Genomic DNA, 20,144 nt, shown 5'->3' with positions numbered 1-20,144 from the left:
CAGACACGCCCCCCCACTGACTTCACCCACCAAGGCCTTGTCTAAGCCGAGTTTCCACCTTTGGGGGGCGTGTCTTCCCCACCCAGCTGCACCCAGCACCTGACACGCACCACCGTCCCGTGCTCAGAAACTTGCAATTAACTCCAATAGCTAGTGCTGGAGCCAGGGCACCCCCTAGTGGCCATTCCCACCTCTGCATGGCCCATGCAGCCCGGGGTGAGCAATCAGTGGCCCTACCCCAGCAGGGTACTAAATCTAGCTCTGTCGCTTTCTAAAAGTGAGTGCCCTTTCTTAAACTTTGGAGCCTCAGTTTTCTCCTCTGTAAAATAGGAATGCTAATCCTACCGACTCGTAGCGCTGTTATGACAGGTGTTGTAACAGATGACAGGTGTAAAGCGCAGGTGTCAGCCCCCGGCTTGCTCATAGTGAGCTCTCTCTCCCTGTCTGCTATCATCCATACTGTTACCACTGGAGGAAACCAGCAGTGGCTCCCATTGCACCCCTCACTTGAAGCTGTACCCAGAGAAGAGGCTGGAGATTTTCTGTGGGGGGGAAAAAGGAAGCCCTGGCAGGGGGCCACAATGGTGGCGGGGGGGGGCAGAACACGCCTTAGTCTCAAAATAAAATTAAAAAGAACAAGCTGTGTTCAACCTTTAAAAAAAAGGAAATACAATATATGGTTCAATAAATAGAAAAAAAGTTACAAAATGTGGTAATCTTTGTACTTAATTACAAGAGGAGAAAAGATAGAGGAGGGTGATTGTGGGGTGGGACACTCTCCTTCTCCCTGGGCCAAGGTGGGGGAAAGGGAGGCCAAAGAGAGACAGCAGCTGGGACTTGGGGATGCAAATAGAAAGACAGGCTAGATGGAGAGAAATATGGGAAGGGGGAGTAAGATGAAGGGCAGAGCAGGGAGGCAGAGGATCAGAAAGGGAGAGACAGAGGGCCAAAAAATGCTAAGATGTTGGCCTCTTTCCTTTCTAGATCAGGGGGAAGGGGGGGTCCCTGGCTTGCCTGCGCTTGTATCCCCCACACACACCAGGTTTGGAGGACAGTGTGAGCCTGGCTCGGTTCCTGAGTTGTATGTCCAGTGACTAGCAGGTAGGGGGAGGGACAGTAATGAGCCCCCAGCCCACCCTGGGACCCTGGCACCCAAGGGAATGGGAGTCCTGGCAGGATGGGTGGTGAGGTATGTGGCCGAGGCCTGAAGCCTCTTCAAATCCTTCAGTGGGGGTGAGCCATTGGTCCCAGCTCTGCAGCCTGGAGGGGGCGCAGGCCTGCGGGTGGGACCCCTGAGGCAGTGAGGGGAGGGTACAAAAGGAGTTTAGATGCCCTAAAGCAAGCCCTCCGGGCACCCAGAGTTGGTTGCAGGGAGGGTCTGCTACGTTGACTCTGAGAGCCAGTTTCTGGAAAGTCCTGCCTCCCAGCTCATCCACCCCAGCCCAAGGGAGACCTGTGGGTTTGGGGAAGGAGAGCTTGCCTATTGCTTTTGGGGTGCTCAAGGTGGGGTCATACCGGCTGCACAAGCACACACCCCCTTCCAGGCCTCTGGGTGGTGGTATGGCTTCTGATCCTTGCGTCTTGCACACTCGCTAGGCACGCATGTGCCCTAGGCACGCATGTGGCAGGATGCGACCCCCTGCTTCCCACCTCCTTCTGGGCTTGGAGGGGATGGCAGGCAAGACCACCCAGCTCCAGCCGGGCTCCTTCCCTGACTTAATACTGAAATGCCACATAGGCCTCCAGTGCTGAGGCCCGTGATGGAGGGCGGGTGCCACAGAAGCAGGGGCGAAGGCGGATGTCCCCACCGCCTGCCTGCTGCCCCTCAGCCGAAACGCTCCCGCACCAGGAGCATGAGCTTCTTCTTGCCCTTGTAGGTCTGTTTGAGGTTCTCCAGGAACTGGGCGAACTGCAGGTGCCCATCAGGCGCCAGCAGGAAGGTCTCGCGGGCCTTGCCCAGGAACTCGATGAAGTCGCCGTAGTGCCGCGGGCTGATGTGCGTCAAGCGGGAGTGGCTGGTGGTGATGTAGGCGGCCACCGCCGCGTCCAGCAGCTGGCACAGCGGTGCCCGGTCGGCGCCCAGCGGCTTGGCAGCCCGGCGAGCCCCGAGGGGCCCCAGGCCGGGCGCTGAGAGGGCCCAGCGGCGCAGGATGTCGGAGAGCATGGGCGCGCAGTGGATGCTGCGGATAATGAGGGGGACGATGGCAGAGAGCTCGTGCCGGCCCAGCGAGTGGCTGAGCGAGCAGGCCCAGAGCACGTCGTTGACGGCCGGGTGGCTGTCCTGGTTGAAGGCGATGCTGAGCTGCGCCAGGGCCAGCGTCGCCAGCTTGTAGGCCCGCAGCGGCAGGCCGCGGTGCTCCATGTAGCGGGCCACGGTGAAGAGGTGGGCGTGGCCCAGGCCTCCGGCTGCGGCATCCAGCACAATCTGGTAGGCCGCCTCGAAGGCCGCGTGGTTCTTCTCGCACAGGGTGAGGGCGGGCAGGGCGCAGTTCTGCGGGTCCTTCATGGCGCACTGCAAGGCCAGGGTGCGGGCGCATGCCCAGAGCTCCTCCCGCCGGGGCGCATCCAGCTGCAGCCGCAACAGCGTGGCATGGGTGGTGCCCGTCACTGCCACGATGGTGGCTGCCTCCACCGGTGTGAATAAGGAGTACCAGTTCTGCATGATGTTCATCAGGGCTTGCAGGCCTGTGGGAGATGACAGGGTGGCACTGGTCAGGAATGGAACAGGGGGTTACCCTGTGTGCATGGGTTTACCCTGACCTACTATCCCCACCAGCCAAGGCTAAAGCTGTACCCCCTCTACCGCCACTCTTGGCTTGACAGAAACGTCACTTTACTTTTCCAAAGGAGGAGAGGGCAACTGGGCTGGGTGGGATCTGGGGGGTGGGGGCTAGGCATTGGAGGGATTGTCCCTTCTCCAAGCCACTTTAGCCTAGCCAGACTCCAGGTCTTTGTCCAGCTCGGTCCCCCCTCCCAACATTCCCTCCTGGCCTAGCCCTGAGCACAGGCTGGAGTCGGGGAAGTGGCTCTGCTTCTCCCTCATGCCTGCCCAGTTCCACAGGGAGGTGGGTGGCGGGTCCCCTTGGGGACTCTCACCGACTTCCGTGGCACAGCTGACCAGCCAGCGCACCATCTCCCTCCGACGCCAGGTCATGGTGTTCAGGGTCATCTGCATCACCTGTAGCATGGGATGGGGAGGGGGAGAGAAGGGGGTCACCCAAGCCAGGGCTGGCGTGTGGAAGGGGGGCGGGCGGGGGATCCTTAAGGGCCCCGGGAAACTTGGAAGTTAAGGGCTGAATCAATGAGCCATACAATCTGGGCAAGGGGCTTCACCTCTCTGGACCTCAGCTTCCCCATCTGTAAAATGGAGATAAAAACAGTATCCACCTCATCGAGTTGCGAGAATTAAGTGAAAGTATGTAGGTAAAGCTCTTTGCACGGTGCCTACTTCTTCAAAGTGCTCAGCTGATGCCAGCCATTACTGCTAGTGTTGGTGTTATTCTGAGGCCCCATGGATCCTACCTGGGACCACAAACCAACCTGTCCCTTCTCTTTGGAAAGTTCCATGCTTCCTGTCAGCAGATTTCCCCCTGCAGCCCCAAACAAAGCACCTGCCCTACAGGTCCCGCCTTCTTCAGGTCCCACCCCCAATAAGCACCTTCCTTGCTGGCCTCTCTTCTGAGGCCCCATCCCCAGGTCCTGTCCGGAAGCTTCTAAATAGTGGGTCACCTGCCTAAAGCACCACCCTTATCTCAACTCCCACATGTGCCCCACAATGGCTCCGCCCCCCTCAGGGGGTTGTTCAGAGGCCAATTCTGCCTCCTGCCAGCCCTTTGCTGGCCAGTTCTACCTGGGAAGGTATCACCCGAATCTGTACCTTATTCTGTTACTTTACTTTGGCCACTGTCTGAGGCCCCGCCCCCATGAGCCCCATACCTGTCTATCCCCTCAGGCTGCAGCCATGCCTCTGCCTTGCCCTTGCAGCACTGTCCCTCGTCTGGCCCCTGAGGATGGCCTGGACACTCACCTGCAGGCCCCGCCTCCATGACTTTCAACCACAGACCCCACCCTCCAGAGGCGGCTCTTCACTCACAGGACTATCCCCAAGCCCCGCCCCTCAGTGGTGACCCCTCCTTCTAGGCTTCAGTCCCCTACAGGCCCTTTCCCCAAGAAAGCTCCTTGCAGGCAGGTTCTGCCCCTTCAGTTTCAGCTCCGCCCACCCGTGGTTCTTATGGCACACCAGCCCCAGGCCCCACTCCCAAGGCCAGCACCCTTAGGTTCTGCTCTCTCTTGTGGCCAGTCCACTCACCTGCATGCTCCGTGACCCCTTTCCTTGTCCTCAGCCACACCCCCAGAAGTAGATTCTCACTTTCAGGCTCTGCTACTGAGTCACTCATTCATAGGCCCCACCCTCACTGGTGACTCCATTCCCTCACTCTCAGGACTTACTCACCCACCCTGCTCCTCTGTAGACCTGCCCAAGAGGTGCCCCTCACATCCAGGCCCTGCCCCCAGAGGCGATGCTTACCCTCAGGCCCCGCCCCTAGAGGCAGACCTCACACTCAGGTCCCACCCCCAAGTGGCCCTCACCTGGCTGGCCCTCAGGCAGCAGCCCCCTGCCCCCATCCTCCCTGCGGCCAGTTACCTGCAGGCCAAGCTCCAGCGCAATGCCCAGCAGTGTGGTGTCTGGTGGTGCACTGGCCGGCGTGGCAGTCTTGCAGGCGTCCTGCGCCAGCTTGAAGAGCAAGGCTGGAGAGTGGATGTTCTGCTGGATGGAGCCCAGCACTGCGTGCAGCCACTTGGGGTCTCCTGGGGTTGGGGGAGGGACAGAGGATATTGTGGGCATACCCAGCACCAGCCCCTGCTGCTGCCTGACCTGCTCACACTGGTTCCTCTACAAATGTGCAAATGTGTGAATGTGGACGGTGAGGCACCTGGCAATGGTTCTATGAAGACCCAGACCACTCTTGGCACTCCCCTTTTTCTCTCCTCTGCCCCTTCCTCTCCAGTGGGAGGAAGCCACCCAGGGACCCACTGGACCCTTAACTGTCAAGGGCACCGATTCTGGACCCAGATGCCTGGGTCCAAATACCTGCCACTCACAAGCTGTGTGACCTTGAGCAAGTCGCTTCACCTCTCTGTACCTTGGCTGCCCCATCTGTACAAAGGGTAATACTAATGCAATGGTACGTGTCTCACAGGGCTGCAGTGAGCCCATACTTGTAAAGGCCTTAACGTGGCAAGAGTTACACAAATGTGAGCTTTTATTACTATTATTATCATTGGCCCAGATCCTACAATTCTGTTACTCTGCTCCAGCCACATCAGCCTCCTCTCTGTTCCTCAAACATAACCAGGCACAGTCCAGCATCAGGGCCTTTGCACTGGCTGTTCCCTCTGCCTGGAATGCTCTTCCCAGATGCTATGGACTGAACTGTGTCCTCCCCAAAATTCACATATTGAAGCTCTAACCCTCCAGCGTGATAGTACCTTTGGGAGGTAATTTTGTTTAGATGAGGCCATGTGGCTAGGATCCCCAGGATGGGATTAGTGTCCTTATAAGTAGAGGAGAAGACCAGAGCTCTCCCTTTCTCTGCCACGTGAGGAGGCAGTGAGAAGGCAGCTGTCTGTAAGCCCGGAAGAGAGCCCTCACCAGGAACTGACCATGCTGGCACCCTGATCTTGAACTTCCAGTCTCTAGAAGTGTGAGAAAATAAATTCCTGTCGTTTAAACTACCAAGTCTATGGTATTTTGTTACGGCAGCTGAGCTAAGACACCAGATACTGGCATGACTCCACCTTCACTGTCAGGTCTTGGCTTAAGTGTCAACCTGCTTTATTCCCCTCCTTATCACTTATTACCTCTCACTGCATAAGTATCTTCTTTACCTTATGTATTGTCTGTCTGCCCTCACTAGAATTAACACTACAGAGCACAGGATTTGGGACAGTTTTGTTCGCTGCTGCAAGCTCAGCACCTGGGACAGTGCCTGGTACATATAGAAAGTGCTCAAGGAGGGACTTCCCTGGCAGTCCGTGGTTAAGACTCCGCGCTTCCACTGCAGGGGGTGTGGGTTTGATCCCTGGTTGGGGAACTAAGATCCCACATGTTGTGTGGGGTGGCCAAAAAAAGAATGCACTTAAGGAAAACTGTGGGTGGGATATGGTAAAAGGATAAAAAGCAGGCAGGAAGGAATGAGGGAAAGGAGGGAGGGGAGTAAGGTAAAGGAGGACAGGGGGACGGGGGTGGGGGGCAGCCGCTGCCCTCACCCTTGGCGGCGGTCAGCATGGTGGAGGCCAGTTCACACTGGCGGGTCTCCAGATGGCCGAGGATGAACCAGCGGGGGAAGCGGTTGCTCACGATGGAATCCAGTGGGTTGCCGTGAGGTTCTCCAGCTGGAAACGCTGTCTCCAGTATGGGCAGCCTGTGGTGAGGAGAGAAGCAGCCCTGCCCTGAGACAAGGCTGGAGTCTCCATCCTCTCTAGGAGAGAAAGGCTTCCTGCCTCAGCCAGAGCCTACCCTCCTAGGCCAGCAAATCTCTGGGCATCCAAAAAGATGGAGGATGTATGTTCAAGATGTTCACGGCAATATAAAATAGATAAATAAGGACCTGCCATATAGCACAGGGAACTCTACTCAGTACTCTGTAATGACCCATATGGGAAAAGAATCTAAAAAAGAGTGGATACACGTATTGATATACGTATAACTGATTCACTTTGCTGTACACCTGAAACTAACACAACATTGTAAGTCAACTATATTCCAATAAAAATTTTAAAAAAAGATGTTCATTGCAGTGTTTATACCCATCACTGTGGGGTTGATTAAATAAATGATGCTCTATTCACGCACCAAGGGCTGATAAAGAGGTAAGGGGATTATTTGTGTCTTGATGTGGTCCCACCCCTTGCTCACTCTGCTCCAGTCACTGTCCCCCTTGACATCCCTCACATACCACCAGGCACAGCCCTACCTCAGGGCTTTTGCACGAACTGTGTCCTCTGCCTGGAACACTCTCCCCTAGACATTCTTGTGACTCCCCCTCACCTCTTTCAGGTCTTTGCTCAAATGTTTTTCAATAAGCTCTTCCCTGACATGCCCAACACATGGGAGAGTGCAACTTCCTACTCCCAACTCCTTCCACCCCTTTCTTGCATGTCACTGTCTGACATACAGCATAGTTTACCTATAAAATTTATTTACTGTCTCTCCCTAACTACAAGGTCAGCTCCACGAGGGCAAGAATTTTTGACTATTTGGTTCACCGACACTGCCTCTCCAGCACCAGAACAATGTCTGACACACAGCAGGTAAACAACAAATGTTTGTTGAATGACTCAACGTCCCCCCTAAGATATTTTGTTCAGCAGCTCACTGTTTACATGCATTCTGTGCTAAGAAAGTTTTTCAAAGCTGTTAAATGTAATCAATAGCATGGAATAGGAGTCAAGACCGTCCTGGTTCCAAGTATCTAAATGACTTTGCTACATAATTCGGGACACACCTTAAGCCTGTTTATGTGTAAAATGGGGGTAAACATACTTATTTCACTATGTGAGTCACAGATTTAGATCGGGGGGGTCAGCACCTTTTTCTGCACAGGGCTGGACAGCCAATATTTTCAGCTTTGTGGGCCATTTGGTCTCTGTCACAATTGTCACTGTTGTGTAAAAGCAGCCACAGACAATAAGGAAATGAGTGAATGGTGCTCTGTGCCGATAAAACTTTATTTCTGGATGCTGAAATTTGAGTTTCACATACTTTTCATGTGTCACAGAATATTGTTTTGATTTTTTTCCAACTATCTGAAAATACAAAAACCATTCTTATCTCATGGGCTGCACAAAAACAGGCAGCGGGCCAAATTTGGCCCATGGGCTGTAATCTGCTGGCACCGGCTTAGAAAAAAGTCGAGCACATGAAAGAGTGTTCTCTAAATCATGGCTCTTAACAGATTATTCTTTCCAAATATTCTGGAAAAATGCACTCCGAATTGTTAATAGGTGCCTCTGGAGAATAGGATCAGAGGATGGGGGACAGATTTCACTTTATTTGTTGGACATGGTTCACTAGAGACAGGGCCTTTTAAAATTCTGCTTCTATGATTTGCTGTTGCACATGGGAAATAACCCGGTTATTCATTGCAACATCTTTTTGGAAACAGTGTAAATGTCTATCAGCTCCAGATTGGTTTTTTCCTGGTGTATCCCTACAGTGGTTCACATGCTATGTGACAGGATATAGCTTTTAAGATGCAAATGTTCAGTGAAAACAAGGTGCAAAGAATACGTGCGGTATGTGTCATGGAGTAAAGGAGAACCAACTTTTCATTTTCAGATTATGGGTTTGCAGAAATATGGACTCTTGCAGTATAGATGAGAAAGTGGTACCACTGCTTGCCTCCAGAGAGCTTTGGGTAAGTTGGGACAAGCCTGCCTAGAAAAGGACTCTGAATTCTGTGTCATGTGGATATTTCTCAAATTCAAAATAATATGACATTTCTAGTGTGTAATCAAGAGCACAGGGCAGTCTGGAATGCCCGGATGAGGGAGGTTGAATGAACCAAGCTGTGAGTTCAGGCAGAAGGATGTGGCTCCCAGTAGCCTCCCATTCCCCAATCCTGCCCGGCCCAGTGGGAGTCCCCAGCTGCCTCTCCTCACCTCATGGCTCGCAGCGCGAGGCGGTAGGCCAGGTCGGGGTCGTAGGGCAGCAGTGCAGTAAACAGGTAGCGGGCACAGGTGTGCATGGGCACGCTCTCGCGGAACAGCACTTCTCCAAAGCCGCTGAAAGGACCCCCTGCAGGGGCAGCCTGAGCTCAGCCTCAGGGTGTGGGCTTGCACGGCCCCTCCCCAGGTCTCCCCACACCCCAGGCTCTGAGTGTGGGATGGGCAGACTCAGGATAGAGTGGCTGGGGCTAGAGAGGTCCCGGGGGTAGGAGCACAGGACTAAGATTGAGACAAGCACTGTAAAATCCACAGAAAAGAGACCCTGGGCACCCCTGGATAGGGGGCAGGACTCAGATGCAGGGTGGGGCCAGAGGGTGGAGGTGGGGCTGCACCTGCTCCAGGGGTGTGGCCAAGCCAGCTTCCTTTTGCAGTAGGGGAGGGGCCTCACAAGGCAGGACCGTGGGCAGAGCCAATCAAAGTCTAGCTGGGCATCAGCGACTAGGCTCATTGGCTCCAAAGTGGGCAGGGGGTGGGGGGTGGGGGGGGGGGCCTCATCACTCGAAGCCGTTATTGGCTGCCAGCACTGCTGGGGGCGGGGCCAAGGTCTGGAGCTCACCTTTTAGGGACTGCCAAGGTATGGAAAGGCAGTAAGGACAAGGAGGAGGAGCTAGGGGCGGGGTCTCCCCATCCCGCAACAACCAGGCCACTACAGTAGAGAGGCAGGACCCTATCTTTCAGGAACGGCCAGGCTAGCAGTGGGGCCTCACCTTCCAGCAGCTGTTCCGCCTGCTTGCGCAGCACCTGCACCAGCCGCTCGTCCAGCTCCACCTCCTCCAGCAGGGCCAGCAGCTGCTCCTCGTTGCGTACCACCTTGTCCTGGGCATACAGCCCCTCGGGCAGGGCCCGCTGCTGTCCCAGGCCCAGCAGTGCCACCTCTAGCGCCATTGCCAAGTAGGACTCCCCAGGGCTCCCAGGCACCGGGACGTGCTGGTAGGCCACCTTCCGCTTCTCAGGGCCTGATTCTGTGGGAGAAGGACACCAGGGCAGCTAGAGGGGAACCCCTTTTCCTGGGACTCCAGTGGTCCTTGACTTTAAACATGGACACTGTGTGTGGGGTGGGGGGGAGGTTTAGGGAGAGCCCGGCCGCTTCCGCACACACCAGGGGGTGGGGCCCACCTTCCAACAGCAGATAGGCCTACGGTGGCCTCCCTTTCAGAAGCTAAGTCTCTTGGCACCTGGCACTGGCCGAAGGGTGTGGCCAAGTGTAAGGGCGTGGCCTCGCTTTCTAGGGGTACTGGGCAAGAGGGCATGGCCAAGAGGTGGTGATTTTCCCACCTCCTCAAGGGGCCCCCAGTGTGGGTACCTGGGTAAATGGCAAGGGTCTCCTCCTCTAGGTGACAGGCCTCCAAGAGTGCCCTGCAGAGGCAGCCAATGGGGTCCAGGGGGTGGCCCACCCATCCTTCCATGTTGGTGATGCAGGTGGAGCCTTTCTGCAGTAGCTCTGCAGGTAGGAAGAGAAGGCTCAATGCCCAGCCCCCCTCCACCAAGCCCCCAGGGGGGGCTTCCTCTCCCTGAACCCCAAGCCCAACCTCCCAGTGCCCACTCACCATCTGCCCACCCAGCACCCTTTTCTCTGCCCCTGGAGCTCTGCAGCAGCTCTCACCTCCATGGCCCTGGCCTCCTGTCCCACACCCAGACCCAGGCCTGGCTAAACTGGGTGCTTTCTAAAACATCCAACCGGTGTCATTCCCCTCCTTATAACCCTTGATCCTTCCCACCTCTCTCAGGCCCAGCCAGCCTTCAGGGCTCCCAAGGACTGATATGAAAGTTTCCCTGGGGTGGTCACCCACCCCACCTGGAAGCCCATCCTCCAATCTCCTCCCACAAGCCGTGCTCTCCCTTGCCTCTGGGCTCCTGCCTGTGCTGTTCCTTCTAACTGGAACATTGTTGCTCCCTCCTCTTCTCCTGGGAAACTCCTAAACATCCTTAAGATCTCAGCTTAGCTCTCACCTCCTCTGGGGGGGGGCTAACCCTATGCCTTGAGGCTAGGTCAGGGGTCTGCTCAGATCCCGATGCCCCCATTTCTCCCCCATTACACCCTGTATTCAATTTCCTGGTAACTGACCCATCAACTCAACTCCATCACCCAGAGAACACAACTGGTAGCCTCTCTCCTGTCCCCCCATATCCAGTCCACAAACGTGTCCATTTTTGGGCCAACACAGTGTGAGTTTTTGTTTTTCCTAATACAATTTTCAAATTGTTGCCCATATTGAAAAAAATCAGTAAATTCCACATTAGATAATCTGGACTTCTGGCTTCTCTTGAAAAATCAGAAGATCTGGCCACACGGGGTCCATGTTCCTGAAAGGCACGTGGCTAGATCTATAGAAACTACATTTCCCAGACTTCTTTGTGTGAGGTGTGGAAGCTGGGAGAGAATGAGGCCATTACTCTCCTGCAGTAGCTGTGAGCAGGTGTGTGGCTGTCTGCAGGGCACAGACATGAGGTTTGCCAGCAGGTTCTGGGTTGTCCTCTTGGGAACTGCCCTGCCCCCCTGTGAGGGCTATAGCCTGCTGAACCTCCTGTGCTTCTGAAGTTCAAGTGTGTGAAGCCAAGCAGGGGCTTCCCTGACTTTCAGTCCTGCGGCCCTTCCAGTGGTTTTGAGAATCCTCAATCCCCTGCATTAAATTTTTTCTGCTCAAGACACCTAGAGTGGTCTGTTTTCCTGTTGTACCCACAGACTCTCCAGGTTGCCACAGCCCCCAGCTGTTGGCATTTGTGTCTGCAGCCCCAGGACATGATGATAATATTGGTGCCCACCTTTTTTCTGCTGCTTGTAGGTCTCAAGCTGATGTCGCCGCTGCAGCCGGAGTGTGTTGACTATGGCGCCTGCCAGTCGCAGGGCCTGGCGGGGGTATCCGTGGGCCCTCAGGGTGTCCACACGTGCACAGGCAGTGGGGAAGGGCTCGCCCAGCCAGAGTGGGCGGCCCTGGGGGTCAAAGGTTGGCTTGTCACCACCCCCGTTGCTTGTGAGGCTGGGGCCATAGGAGTCGCTGGCCAGGATCCTCTGCAGGTGGGCGTCACTCCAGTGCAGCGACCCAGCCTGCAGGGCGCGGCCAAACACGGTGTGGCGGGAACCTGCAGCCTCCACCTCCTCCTCCTCCTCCTCCTCCTCCTCTGGGCCTGTGGGAGAGGCGCCCAAATGCAGCCCCATGAGGGGGGCCCTAGCAGTCAGGCGCTGGTCGGCTCTGCCCCACTGAGTGCCAGCTTGGTGCTAGGCTCCAGGTGTAGCGATGAGTGTGTGTTATCTCCCCAAATCCTTCTTTTAAAGCGGTGTGTGTGTGTGTGTGTGTGTGTGTGTGTGTGTCAGTGGAGATATTCCTTCATATGAATGGACAACTGATCTTGAACAACTGTGACTCTCTGTCCATCTTTCTCCCTCCACACTCCAGTTTTTCCTCTCCTTCTCTATCTTTCCCTCTCCCTCTCTCCCTCCATCTCTGCCTCTCTTTACTTGTCTCTCTCTTCTCAATACCTGTTTCCTTTTCTGTTTCCCCTACCCCCTGCCCGATTCCTGCCTCCATGGCCAGAAGGAGACTGAGTCAGGAGACCAGCCCACAACTATAGGCATCTTAAGGATTTCACATCGCTGTCCCTCGGGCTGCCTGCTGCCCCCTGCCCTGGGCACTCCCTCCCGGCTGGGAGGCAGGCAAGGGCTGGTCCCCCCTGCCCTGCCTCCATTTTCCCCCAGAGCGCCATGATGGGGTGGCTGGGCCACAGGCAGTAGTGATGGTTTGTTGGGGGGAGTGGCGGGGACCCCTCTCCTACCTGGGCTGAGGGCTACAGTGGGCTGCAGGCTGGGCCCATCAAAAGAGTAGTTGCCTTCTTCCAGTGGGCACACGTCCAGCTTGTCCCACTTGCTAAGCATCTGGAGCCAGCTCGTCCGCTCCTCTGGTTTGCAGTGGGGGCTCAGGACGATGCACACCCACAGGGCCCCTGGGGAGAGAGGGCAGCAAATGTGGGCACGGGGGAGGCTCAACACTCATGCAACAGGAGCAGCACGCACTTGTGGAGTGCCTGCTGTGTGCTGGGCACTGGTCGCTGCTCAACCCTCACCTCTGGCCTCTGAGGGTGCAATTCATCATCTCTTCACTTTACAGTCCAGAGAGGTAAAATCACTTGCTCAAAGTCACACAGCTGGGAAGCCAGAAGTTAGGACTCAAACCCAGACTACTGGATTCCTTTTGCAAAAAAAGTTTTTTTCTATAGCACTTATCACCATCTATCACAGGGGTCAGCAAACTACCACCCGTGGAGAAAATCGAACCCGCTACGTGTCTTTGAATGGCCCGTAAGCTAAGATTTATTTTTACATTTTTAAATGGTGGAGGGGGTGGGGAATAAATAAAAAGAACATTTTGTGACTTGTGAAAATGATTTGAAATTCAAATAAATAGTGTCTGTAAATACAGTTTTATTGGAATGCTACCACACCCACTTTGTCATGTGTGTCTGTGGCTGCTTTTCTGCTACAACAGATAAAATCGAGTAACAGCGACAAAAACCAAATGGCCTGAAAAGCCAAAACTATCTGGCCCTATGGAAAACGTGTTGACCCCTGGTCGAATGGGCTTGTGGGGTTTTCTTGTCCGTCTGCCCTACTAGGTGTCAGCTCTCTGAGGACAGGTATTTAATCTCTCTTATTTCTTGCTGTAGTCCCAGCGCTCACTACAGTGCCTCGTACATTGGCGGTGCTAATGAATGAGGAAGGATTCACGGGCAAGACCCTAATCTCAGGTGGGCAAGACCCTAATCTCAGGTGGGCAAGACCCTAATCTCAGGTGGGCAAGCCTGGGTGCCTGCCGCACTCCGGGGTCTGGGACTTACCCAGCTCATCCCACAGCTGGCGGCACTTGTCCGTCATGCCGGCGCCCTGTTGCCGCCACAGGGCCAGGCGCGGATCCTGCAGGAATTGCTCAGTCATGAGGATCAGCATGCGTGCGCCATTGGAGTCCCGCATTCGCAGCATCTCCCGCACCTGCGCCAGACCAAACGGTGAGGAGGGGCGGGGCTCTGGCACCCAGCAGTCTAGTCCCGCCCCCCTGTGCCCGCCCAGCCAGCACCTTGCAGAACATGGAGCGCAGCTGCTGGCTGGCGCCATAGTAGCCGCCGTTGGAAAGCAGCTGCTTCACCTGCTCCTGGATCTGCTCCTCGTCCAGGTGCCAGCAGTTGGCGTCCTCGATGCCCGCGCCCGCCGTGGGGTCTGGGGCACCTGTGGGGAGGGAGGGACGGCTGAGGCTGGGGCTGGGGGGAGGCGGTGTCTGTCATCCAGTCCTTCAAATCACCCAAACCATCCCAGAATTCCATCCGTCCCACCTGAAAACCCATCCATCCACCCACCCATCATCTTACCCCAAACATCACCTACCCATCCATTTAAACCACTCAACCATCTGTCCACACCCCCATGCCATGCCATGCATCTTTCCATCCACACATCATAACCCTTAGCACACCTACCTACCCCGTTAGACCATCATCCACCCTGCCCATAACTCCCACCTACTCGCATCTATATACCCATCCCACCGGCCCATCCATCCACCTGCCCACCCCTATCTGTCTTTCCAACTCATCTGTATTAACCACTCAGAATACCCACTGACCTATTCATCCACTGCCCTACACAACTCTGCTATCCATCTATCCAATGAACCCAAACTTTCCGACTATTCTTTCCCCACCAACCACCCTTCATATGTATCTCCCCAAACACCCACCAGCCCATCGGTCCATCCATACATCCTATATAAAACACCCACCTACTTGATCCATCCATCATGTTAGTCCTCACATAAGAACATTCATGCACGCATCAACTCACCCTCAATCCATGCACCCCTTGGTCCTTCCAGTCTTCCACCAGCCCCATCTGTCCACTACCTCAAACTCCCCAATCAAAGCCCATCCCATCCTACCCTACCACCAATGACCACCAACTCCCTATTCACCTATCATCCTAGTAAATCACCCATCCACTCATTCCATCCATTTTGCCACACCAACAGTTCACCCCAACACCCCATCATGAACACCTTCTATATCCACCCATAGCCACCCTCAAATATCCATTCATGCCTCAACCCACTATGCATCCGTCTACTCACCCACCATCCTACTCCATCCTTCCATCATTATAGTTAAGCAACACTTGTAGCTCCAAACCACCCCAGAACTCGTAACACCTCCTGGTCTATCTCCTACCCTATCCCACTTCTGACACCCACTAGTGTCCACACATACTCCTTATGACCTCCACACACCCATACTCAGGCCTGCTCCTGTGATCTTGAGACACCCCCACCCTGGGGCTGGATCTTCCCACTGGCTGATTTCTTGACCATTCATCTACCCAGGGCCAGATCAAATCCAGGATCTGCCACTTACTGAGGTGTGTGATCCTTTTTTTTTTTTTATAACATCTTTATTGGAGTATAATTGCTGAGGTGTGTGATCTTGACCTCATGCAGTGGTGCTCCCCCACCCCTGCTCATGGATCAAGGGTACCTCTGGGTTTTTTTTGGCCGCACCACGTGGCTTAGGGGACCTTAGTTTCCCAACCAGGGATTGAACCTGGGCCGCAGCTGTGAAAGCACTGAGTGCTAACCACTGGACCACAAGGGAATTCCACAGTCAGGGGTACCTTTGGATGCTGTGACAAATGCCTGTGGCACAGCAAGCGAGATGGCTGTGAGCTGGGGCCTCACTGCCCCATCAGACCTTGGGGCGCCCTTACCATGCACCAGGTTGATCTCGGAGCCCAGGAGGAGGATCTCGTCCGCCAAGCGCTGAGCAGTGGGCAGCACCTCAGTGTGGTGGGCACTGATGAGGTACTGCACGAACTTCTGCAGCTGATCCCGGTTCATCTGGGAGAGTGTCTCGGAGATGGGTAGCCGCAGCTCCACCTGGCGGGCATGCCGAATGCGATACAGCGACAGGGCCACCACATGAGCACAGTAGAAGAGGTCTCGGTTGTCGCAGCCGCAGCTCACGGATGTGATCTTGCAGCGGTCAAAGCTGATGGAGACATGGTAAAGGCGCTCGGGCTCTCCGGGGCCCCCTGGCTCCCGGATATTTCCGCTCAGGTGGAACCCTAAGACCAAAACCAAATTGTCACTGCTGTGTCACCCCAGAGATGGGTAATCTTTTCCATGGTGCACAGCAAGACCAGGTGCAAATCCCAGCTGAGTAACCTAGCACAAGTCACTTAACCTTGCTGTGCCTCAGTGTCCACGTCTGTGAAATGGGAACAAATAGTAACATCCTCCTCATGCGTTTGTAATGAGGATGAAATGGGTTAATATTGGCAAGTGCTTAGAACACTGTTGGCGGATAGTAAGTGCTAAATAAATGTTTGTTCTTCTTCCAATTCTGAATAATATTATTACAGCAATGCTGTCGAAGATGATTTTCTTAGCCCTTGGGTAATCATGGATACAGCCCAGGCTCCAGGTGCCCTGTCCCTTCCTGGGAAGATACCAGAGACACTTGGGGGGCGAGGGATTGAAGTGGCCGGCCAGGGGCCAGGTCACCCCATCACCCCCACCCCTCCCTGGCCCCTGGGGAGCCCAGATGCCAGGCTCATCCGACTGGTTGGGCAGCTCAGGCCCCAGCTGGCCCTGGCTGCGTCATGCAGGGAGACGGCGGCTTCCTCATACCGGCTGGAGGTGGCCGAGCCTATGGCCAGCTGGGTCATGTCCAGGCAAGGGGGCCCCCAGGCTGACAGGGTTCAGAGAGGGTCATCTTGGCTGAGCCCCTGCCTCCAGCTGGGAGACATGACCTGCCCCCATGGGAGGTATGGCATTCCAGGGCTTACCTGCCTTCTGGCTCAACCTCTACTGGTTCCCTTCTCAGCCCTGCTGCCTGAGGTCTAGAATCATCTTTCATCGCTAGCTCTAAACCTCCACCCCTTCCCCCCACCGGGACCCTGCTGCCTGGGGTTTAAGACCACTCCTCACAGATGATCCCCAGCTTCCACCCTAGACCCCACGGAAGCCTCGTTGCCTTAGGTCTGAGACCATTCCTAAACCTCTGAACCCAACCTCCACCTGAGTCTTTCTGCCTGACGTCCAAGACTGTCGCTCATCACTGGCTCTAAAACGTTGCCACTCTCACCGAGGACGCTGCAGCCTGAGGTCTAGGATCATCCTTACCTCTGGCTCTAAATCTTGGACCCAGAGCATCCCTAGGTCCCTCTGTCTGAGGTCTGGAACCTCCTCTCGCTTCTGGTTTACAATCACTCCTCAAAACCACTGCCTCGGGCTTCCCCGGTGGCGCAGTGGTTGGGAGTCCGCCTGCCGATGCAGGGGACACGGGTTCGTGCCCCGGTCCGGGAAGATCCCACATGCCGCGGAGCGGCTGGGCCTGTGAGCCATGCCGCTGAGTCTGCGCGTCTGGAGCCTGTGCTCCGCAACAGGAGGGGCCACAACAGTGAGAGGCCCGCGTACCGCAAAACAAAAACAAAAACAAAGAAAACCCACTGCCTCGGCCCTGCCTTCTTCCCTGCTCTCCCCCCTATCCTACCACCTCTACCCCTATGCCTCAACTAGGCTGACTGAGGTCAAGGCAGATCCCTGATCTTGAGCTCATAATATCTTGTACAACCCTCCCTGGGCATCAAAGCCGGACATTTGGAACCTCCCCCAGCCCTCCATGTCTGCTTTGGACCCCCTGGCCTCCCTGGCAGGGGTAGGGGGCAGGCACTTACCCACTTGCAGCACACGATCTACGGCCCCGCTCTGTAGCAGGTGCAGTCCACGGGTGAAGGGCACCCGGGCATCGTGCTCGCCCTCCGGGGGCTGGTAGCCCAGTGATGAGTACATGCATATCTCCCGCTCGCTGCGTGGAAACGACCAGAACACGATGCGCTTCTGGACCGGCTCTGGCACCCGGGAGAACCGCTCCTCAACCTGTGGGAAGGCCCGGTGTGTTAGAAACCCTGGCGCTTGAATCCTGGCTTTGCTGCTTACAAGTAGTATGACCTTGGGCAAGTCACTTTGCCTCTCTGAGCTTCGTTTTTTCTCGAGTGTAAGAAGATGTTAAGAGCACCCGCCTTCTGGGTGTCATGAATATTACATATGCACTAATATATGTACAGCGCTTACAGTAACACCTGGCCTATTGTTAGTGTTCTGGAACTTTCTGCGGCTTCCCTCCTGGATGTCAGGTCTCAGGGTCCTAATGTAAGGTAGTCTCACCTCTCAGGCTTTGAGGGGGGACGAGGAAGGAAGACAAATGTGATAAGAAGACCAGTGATCAGGCCTACATGTTCTTAGCCTACATTGTGCTAAATGCTTTATGTGTGCGATTTCCCTTAATTCTCATAGCAACAACCCAGTATTTTTGCAGCCTGGGGAATCTGAGGCTCAGAGGCGGAGTGAATTCACTTGTTCAGGGTCCCACAGCTGGTGAGCTCCAGCTCCCAAGACAGGCTCTCTGCTCCAGCTGCTAAGGGTTCTCAGGAAGGGAGGGGTGTCCTGCCCACCCCTGGGGGCTTTGGGCAATGAACTGATCTGGTTGAGCCTGCGTTCCAATCCAGGCTTGCTACTCACTGGCTGAGTGTCCTTGGGCAAGTTTCTCAGCCTCTCTGTGCCCCAGTTTCCTCAAAGAAGGAGAACAACTCCCAAAAGGCTGCAGAGGATTCCGTGAGTTTCTGCAGGGCAAGAGCTTTCCTAGGGCCAGACCTGCCCAGGGCAGGTACATGGGAGCCCTGGAGAAGGTTTTAGGATTACTCTGGGGGGGTCTCACACACAATGAAGGGGCAGGGACCTTTCAGAGCCCCCAGTCCTAGGTTTGAAAGGGAAGTGGGAGGACCAGTGACTGGCCCAGGCCTCGGGGACAGTTGGCAGATGACTAAGGAGGGATTTTCCAGGCCATGAATCAGAGCCCGCCCCATCCACACTTGGCCCAGACCCATCAGTCTCAGCAGACTCACTCTGGAGAGGCCAGGGAGCAAAGAAAGCCCCCCAAAGCCAAACAGAGGACAGGGCCTGTGGGGGCTAAGGAAGGCTTGCTCAGGTCCTGGCCACAACCCAGCTCCTTGGGGACCCACACTGAGGCTGGGAAAGGGGACTTTGCCTAGCCCTGGGGCATCCTGGCAGGGCCCCCCAGAAGTTATAGGTGCAGGATTCCAGGTGCACCCGTCCAGGTACCGAAACCCAGGCCCCACACCTGCTGCCAAACTCTGGAAGGACTGAGATGGCTGGGGGGCAAGGGGAGAGTGAGCATGGGGTAATGGGGAGGGGGGACTCTGACGATGGAGTAATCTCTGCAGCCAGCCAGGAGGGGCTGGGCAGCCCCAGGTGGGAGGTAGTTCCAGAATTACTGAGGGGTGTGTGAGTGTTAGTGCCTGAGGGAAGGATCTGCAGGAGAAGAAGGGGGTCCCCATGGGACAGGTAGGTTCTGGAGGCTGGATGCAGGGATTGGAGACAGAAAGGGGTGTCTTGGGGCTGGGATCTATATAAGTGGGGGAGTCCTCTACTGGGGGTGTAGGACAGAGATCTGCTCTGTTCCCAAGTGGGGGCGGGTTGTAGGAGTTGGAGAGAGGAGTGAGGATTGAATGGGGTGCCCTAATTGGGAGATGAGGATAAGGTGGGAAAAGAGAGGTACCCAGGGTTGTGAGAGGACCATGGGGCAGGAGGAGAAAAAGTGTCCCGAGTTGGGATCTGGGGCACTGAGGGAACCCCTGGGTCTTGTGGGCTGAAGGGCAGAGCTGCTGGGGAAGGGATGGGGGTGAGTCATAGGGTTTGAAGGAGTGAAATGGGAGGATGAGGGGATGTCTCGGGCAGAGTTAAGGATCTTGGAGGAGATCTCTGGGGGGTGTCTCCGATGGAGGCAGGTCCGGAGGCTGGAATCTGGACAGGGGGAGAATGTATGTCGGGGACGGGGCTGGGAGTGGGTCCCTCCCCACCGCACTCCTCGGTCACCTGCTCGAAGGCCCAGCTCTCGGCTACTCGCTTGGCGCTGAGGTCCAGCAGCGCTTCGGGTCGGCCCCGGCCGCGCACTGCCCCGGCCCCGGCGTCGCGCTCCTCCGGTCCCGCGGGGCAGTCCCGGCTCCGCTTGGCCGCGGGGGGGTCCATCCGGCCTGGCCGGGGCCGGGGCGGGGCCTGTGTGTAGGGGGGGGGGTCGGTCCGACGCCTACTCCGCCTCACCGGCTCCCGCGACCCCTGCCCGCCTTCCTGTCCTTCGTCCGCGCTCGGCCGCCCCGGTACTCGCTCCGCACCCACCCCCGGGCCGGCGGGGTGATGCGGCCCCTTTAAGACCCTTCACAACAATGAAGCTGCCTCGGCCTCCGCTTTATCCTCGGCCGTCGTCCCGCCCCCACCGCCCGTCCCCATTGGCCCCCCTTCGGCCTCCGAGGCCCTCCTCCGCCATTGGCTACACCGCCAGATCCGTCTCCAAGTTTCTGCTGT

At 56.0% G+C, this 20,144-nt stretch overlaps 1 protein-coding gene across 5 annotated transcripts; it reads right to left on the bottom strand.

The window, feature by feature from the left end:
- Positions 1-640: 640 nt before the first annotated feature.
- On the bottom strand, positions 641-20,003 carry ZSWIM4 (zinc finger SWIM-type containing 4). 5 transcript variants are annotated; one of them, XM_089905386.1, is made up of 15 exons: positions 19,659-19,734; positions 18,285-18,442; positions 17,441-17,642; positions 15,470-15,826; positions 13,797-13,945; positions 13,561-13,711; positions 12,502-12,669; positions 11,494-11,856; positions 10,034-10,171; positions 9,438-9,692; positions 8,665-8,800; positions 6,271-6,425; positions 4,646-4,809; positions 3,097-3,178; positions 641-2,685 (listed from the first exon to the last, which is right to left on the bottom strand). In XM_089905386.1, exons 3-15 carry the CDS (start codon positions 17,553-17,555, stop codon positions 1,826-1,828), a joined length of 3,093 nt encoding a protein of 1,030 aa, XP_089761512.1. In that variant the 5' UTR covers positions 17,556-17,642; positions 18,285-18,442; positions 19,659-19,734; the 3' UTR covers positions 641-1,825. The 5 variants fall into 5 exon arrangements, with proteins under 5 accessions (XP_089761512.1, XP_089761511.1, XP_022414408.2 ...); XM_089905385.1 differs by having other exon boundaries at positions 18,285-19,586; positions 19,659-19,727; XM_022558700.3 differs by lacking the exon at positions 18,285-18,442 and having other exon boundaries at positions 19,659-20,003.
- Between the last annotated feature and the right edge of the window lie 141 nt (positions 20,004-20,144).

Source organism: Delphinapterus leucas, unplaced genomic scaffold, assembly GCF_059928025.1.
Source record: "Delphinapterus leucas isolate spDelLeu-1000000601 "Yukka" unplaced genomic scaffold, BTC_Dleu_Yukka2 spDelLeu_asBTCV2_sq25, whole genome shotgun sequence".
Lineage (NCBI taxonomy): Eukaryota > Metazoa > Chordata > Mammalia > Artiodactyla > Monodontidae > Delphinapterus > Delphinapterus leucas.
Note: the sequence above shows the minus strand (reverse complement) of the source record. Positions and strands in the feature narration are given on the sequence as shown.

Bases quoted from the DNA above. Each gene is read 5' to 3' on its own strand.
- ZSWIM4 (XM_022558700.3), bottom strand. From the start codon at position 19,811: ATGGACCCCCCCGCGGCCAAGCGGAGCCGGGACTGCCCCGCGGGACCG. The intron at 15,827-17,440 runs GTAAGTGCCTGC...TTTTGGTCTTAG, and splicing joins AGATCGTGTGCTGCAAGTGG to GGTTCCACCTGAGCGGAAAT. The intron at 11,857-12,501 runs GTAGGAGAGGGG...CCTCTCCCACAG, and splicing joins CACTGTAGCCCTCAGCCCAG to GCCCAGAGGAGGAGGAGGAG.